Raw genomic sequence first — 5,496 nt, forward strand, 5'->3', positions numbered from 1 at the left:
CTGTAGACCAGGCTGGTCTCGAACTCACAGAGATCCGCCTGCCTCTGCCTCCCGAGTGCTGGGATTAAAGGCGTGCGCCACCATTGCCCGGCTAATAAATTGGTTTTTATCCCTTTGTGAGTTCATGCTTTATATTTCCATAGCCAGTTTTCCACTGCTATTTTGTAAATAAATTTTAATTGGACTGGAGATATTGCTCAGTGGTATGATACTTGCCTAACATGTGAAAGAACCTGGATTTCTACCACCACAAAAAAGAGAAAACCCAGGTATTTGCCTATATATAATCTGAATACTTGGGAGGTGGAGGCAAAAGGACCAAGTTCATGTCAGTCTTGAACACATATGGTGAGCTTGACTACAGCCCAGATACCATGAGATTTGGTCTCAAAAAACAAAACAACAAAGTTAGTATTATTAGATAGAACACAGCCATGTCTGTGATCTATATAGCTTTTATAGTTTATGACAAAACTGAGTACGTAGGACATAAACTCTACAATGCACTCTCTGGACTTTTACAGTTAGCTTATGTCTGCCACAAACATTAGTGTTTCTGTACAGAGATGTATGTAGTTCAATAGTAAAGTGTGAGCTTATCATGCACAAGGCCTCTGATTTCACACTGAAAAGCAGAGTTCAATGAAATGACTCAGTGGGTAAACGGGCTTGCCACTATACCCAACAACCTGAACTTAACCCAGGTCAGAGAATGACTTCCACAAGTTGTCCTCTGACTTCCACATGCATACATATCCACATACAAAATATAAATGGTTAATTTAAAATTGTAAAAAGCAAAAGGGTAATATTTATAGCATTTAAAATATCCAGCTATTATAGATAACTTCTAGGGAAAAAAGATACTCATTAAGCAATAAACTTACGATTTTGACTGGTGCCCATTTGATGTTTTAGCAGAAGCATTGTATCTTTCTAAAACAAAAAGATATAGAAGTGAGCGATTGAAATTGGTTATTTAGATTATAAAATGTCTATATAAAATGTCTATTTTTCAAAAATATAAATCAAAATAAATAAATTGCACACAGTGGTCAGAAGACACAGGCATTCTCATAAGCAATGATCTTGCACAGTCATTTTAGAAGGCAATGCATTCACATTACCTTATCAATACTGTAACTACTGGGGGCTGGAGAGATGGCTCAGTGGTTAAGAGCATTGTCTGCTCTTCCAGAGGTCCTGAGTTCAATTCCCAGCAACCACATGGTGGCTCACAACCATCTGTAAAGAGGTCTGGCGCCCTCTTCTGGCCTTCAGGCATACAGACAGAATATTGTATACATAATAAATAAATAAATATTAAAAAAAATACTGTAACTATCCTGCTACTGATCTATTCAAAGAAAGGAATCTACCCAGTATCTGGAGGAATGATCACACACACATATAGACACGATATTAATAATAATATGGATTTATTTATATTTTCTGGAGATAGGATCTCATTACACAGCCCAGGTTGGCCCAAATTCACAATGCAGAGCCTGCACTGGCCTTGAACTTGCAATCTCTCTGTCTCAGCTGTCCCAAAGTCAGAATTATAAGTGAGTATCACCACATCCAGTATTATAAAAGCACAGCTTTAACAACAAAAGCTGGGAAACAAAACACATGTCCATTAGCAGAAGACTAATTAAATAACTTTAATTATTTCATGTAACATGGTTTTAATATTGTAAAAGAATAAACTAGAATACATACTGAAAAACATTGAAAATAAATCAGGTATTGGGGAAAGATGGTAAAAAAAAATTGTGGGAATGGCCAACTAATGACTGGCACAGCTGTTATACCCTGGGAGGTAGCTCATAGGCCTGAGGGCCAGGACTGCCCCCCCCCCAAATAAGAATAAATAAATCCAGTGAAAAATATAAAGTAATAAAAAAAACAGATGAAGTTTATGATCCTGTCTGCCATAATTAAACACTGGAGAAGTAAATGAAGGTAAAGCAAAAATAATGAAACAATATTCTTAAGAGAAAACTAAAAAGTTTTGGTTTATAGCTAGTTATTTTGAGCACATCGTGTCAAAGTTGGGTGCAGTGATGAATGCCTTTAATCCTAGCACTCCAAGGACAGAGGCAGAAGGGTCTCTGAGTACAGTCAGGGCTACACAGTGAAACCCTGCTTCAAAAACCACTGTCAAGGCCAGGCAATGGTGGTTTACGCCTTTAATCCCTGCACTCCAGGACAGGCTAGTTCCAGGACAGGCTCCAAATCTACAGAGAAACCTTGTCTCAAAAAATAAATAAATAAATAGATAGATAGATAGATATAGTTGTAAGGTAGAACTAAATAGACATACAGATGTTATGTCTGACTGCTAAAAGTTGTCTCATGATCTCTGCATGTCTACTGTGGTATTCCCATACCTCTTACACATATGATAAATATGTAAACATAGAAGATTTTTTTCCAAGACAAGGTTTCTCTGTGAAACAGCTCTGGTTGTCTTAGAACTTGCTCTATAGACAAAGAGATAAATTCTTGGCTTATCCTTGCATTTAAACATCTCTCTCTCTCTCTCTCTCTCTCTCTCTCTCTCTCTCTCTCTCTCTCACACACACACACACACACAACCAACTAGTAAAGGTAAAAAAATCTTATTTTTATTTTTCAGAATACTCTTACACCAGCATAAATCTATCTAATAAACTGTTGTTCAGAGTACACAACAACACCCAAACACCTGCAGTGGCCCTGACCTCATCACTATCAGTGAGCACATCTCTTGGTTATGCGCATTCTCTGCGGTCATCTTCCACAAGAGCTCTGAGAAATGAAGAATGAAGGTGAGCATGAGGCTGCAGAGGATACCAAGCTTTCTGTCCAGATCAGAAGACTCAGGAAGAATGAATAGGAAATGCATAAGGAGCCTGCAGTATTACTAGCATGATCATACCTGCCTACAGTTTTATCACCACAAAACCAGCACCATGAAGGAAGTGGAAAGAAAGAATGGCCCTTGGGGCTGGAGAGATGGCTCAGAGGTTAAGAGCATTGCCTGCTCTTCCAAAGGTCCTGAGTTCAATTCCCAGCAACCACATGGTGGCTCACAACCATCTGTAATGGGGTCTGGTGCCCTCTTCTGGCCTGCAGGCATACACACAGACAGAATATTGTATTCATAATAAATAAATATTAAAAAAAAAGAATGGCCCTTGACATTGTGAGGTGACCAGCAAACTGATTTTATGAAATTTCAACTATTAGTTTAAATAAGTTTATTTATTTTATTTTATTTTAAGACAGGGTCACTCTCTACATAGGCCTGGCTAGCCTGGAATTTATTATGTAGACCAGGCTGGCCTTAAATTCACAGAGATTCACCTGCCTCCGCCTCCTAAGTACAGGTAGGGACTAAAGGTTTGCAACACCATGTTCAGCTTATTTTGATTTTTAATGACCTATATAGTTCTTGAGTTTTCTTAAGACTCAGCTCAGCTTTCTTTCTCTCTCTCTCTCTCTCTCTCTCTCTCTCTCTCTCTCTCTCTCTCTCTCTCTTTTTTTGGTTTTTCGAGACAGGGTTTCTCTGTAGCTCTGGAGCCTGTCCTGGAACTAGCTCTTGTAGACCAGACTGGCCTCGAACTCACAGAGATCCACCTGCCTCTACCCCACAAGTGCGAAGATTGAAGGTGTATGCCACCAACACCTAGTATAGCTTTCTATTTTTTTTTTTTAAATCAGATCACAAAAATCAGAGTAAGACATGTAAAAAATTTAAAAGTATTATAAGACACGGCTATATGAGAAAAGGTCCAATAAATAGGCTAACCTGAAAACCAGCAAGAAAGAAATACTTACTTTGTTCTCCAGAGCCAAAGTTAGACTGCTGAGACTCCTAAGAGAAAAGAACATAAAGTTACACAAAATGATGGCATCAAAGAAAGATCCATTAGTTGGGAAAAGCTTCAAGTGATTAAAATACTTCAACATGTATGAAAGAGAAAGTACTGAAAGAATGTAATGGCTCTAAACAATAAACTCTACCAGACCTTACAGAAATAGCACAAAGCCACCAAGAGCCTGTTTCTTTTCAGCATCACCCGAAATATTCATAATCTAATTCAGAGACCTATAGAGTTCAAGCAATTTCAAGATTTTTGGTCTTGGGCTAGAAAAATGTCCCAGTGTTAAGAGCAAGCTCATGCTGAGGATCTGAGTTCAGTTGGCACCCATCTATGTTGGGTGGATCACAACCCTCTGTAAGTTCAGTTCTAAGGGATATAGCACCCTCTCATAGTCTAATTGAGCACCTGAGGCCATTTGCATATACCACACACACATACTTTTTGTTTGGTTTGGTTTTTCGAAACAGAGTTTCTCTGTAGTTTTGGTGCCTGTCCTGGAACTAGCTCTTGTAGACCAGGCTGGCCTCAAATTCACAGAGATCCACCTGCCTCTGCCTCCCGAGTGCTGGGATTAAAGGTGTGCGCCCCCACCACCTGGCCTTGTTTTTTTTTTTTTTTTCAAGACAGGGTTTCTCTATAGCTTTGGAGCCTGTTTTGAAACTTACTCTGTAGACCAGGTTGACCCCAAACTCACAGAGATCCACCTCTGCCTCTGCTTCCCTAGTGCTGGGATTAAAAGCATGTGCCACTACACATACTTTTAAGTAAAAATAAATCTTTGATTCTTGGTCTTGAAAAACTGTTTGGACTACAGGTGTAAATAAGTAGTAGATAGCACTTGTTCACCATATTCAAGGTCCTGGCATCAATTCCCAGTACCCCAAAGAGGAAAGAGCTAGGGATTTAGCTTAGTCGATAGAGTACTTGTCTAGCATACATGAAACATGGGTTCAATCATCCAAACCCCATAAACCAAGTGTTTTGGTTCATAATTGTAATGCCAGTACTTTGGAAGTAGAAGCCGGAATACTGGAAATTGAAGGGCATCTTCAACTATATAATGAGTCCAAGGACAGCCTGTTCTAAAAAAAAAAAAAAGTATACTAGACAAAAATAAATGTTAGTGAATTTGAGGCCAGGCTGGTCTACAAAGCGAGTTCCAGGATAAAAAGCTGTATAATCTATAATACATTGAAAATATACTATTTCTCTGTTAAAAAAAAATAAAGCGTCCACATGGGTGTTCCATGTCACTCTTCCTTCCCACCCTGTCCTTAGTATCTTTTGTTCTTTTTTTTCTTTTTTATTGATATTTATTGAGCTCTACATTTTTCTCTGTTCCCTTCCCTGTCTCTCCCCTCCTCCCATGCTCCCAATTTACTCAGGAGATCTTGTCTTTTTCTACTTTCTACTTCCCATGTAGATCCATGTAGTCTCTCTTAGTGTCCATATTGTTGTCTAAGTTCTCTGGAATTGTGGTTTGTAGGCTGGCTTTCTTTGCTTTATGTTTAAAAACCATCTATGGCCAGGCGGTGGTGGCGCACGCCTTTAATCCCAGCACTTGGGAGGCAGAGGCAGGCGGATCTTTGTGAGTTCGAGACCAGCCTGGTCTACAAGAGCT

At 39.1% G+C, this 5,496-nt stretch overlaps 1 protein-coding gene across 2 annotated transcripts in view; it reads right to left on the reverse strand.

Annotated features, from left to right (window-relative positions):
- Positions 1–5,496, reverse strand: part of Aff4 (AF4/FMR2 family member 4) — an 86,046-nt gene that overhangs the window by 31,935 nt on the left and 48,615 nt on the right. For both annotated transcript variants that reach the window (XM_013347199.2, XM_005350097.3), the window contains 2 exons: positions 3,829–3,865; positions 888–936 (listed from right to left, as the gene is read on the reverse strand). In XM_013347199.2, coding sequence (XP_013202653.1) covers positions 888–936; positions 3,829–3,865 — 86 coding nt within the window. The remainder of the gene's footprint in view (positions 1–887; positions 937–3,828; positions 3,866–5,496) is intronic.

This window comes from Microtus ochrogaster, chromosome 7 (genome assembly GCF_000317375.1).
Source record: "Microtus ochrogaster isolate Prairie Vole_2 chromosome 7, MicOch1.0, whole genome shotgun sequence".
Taxonomy (NCBI): domain Eukaryota; kingdom Metazoa; phylum Chordata; class Mammalia; order Rodentia; family Cricetidae; genus Microtus; species Microtus ochrogaster.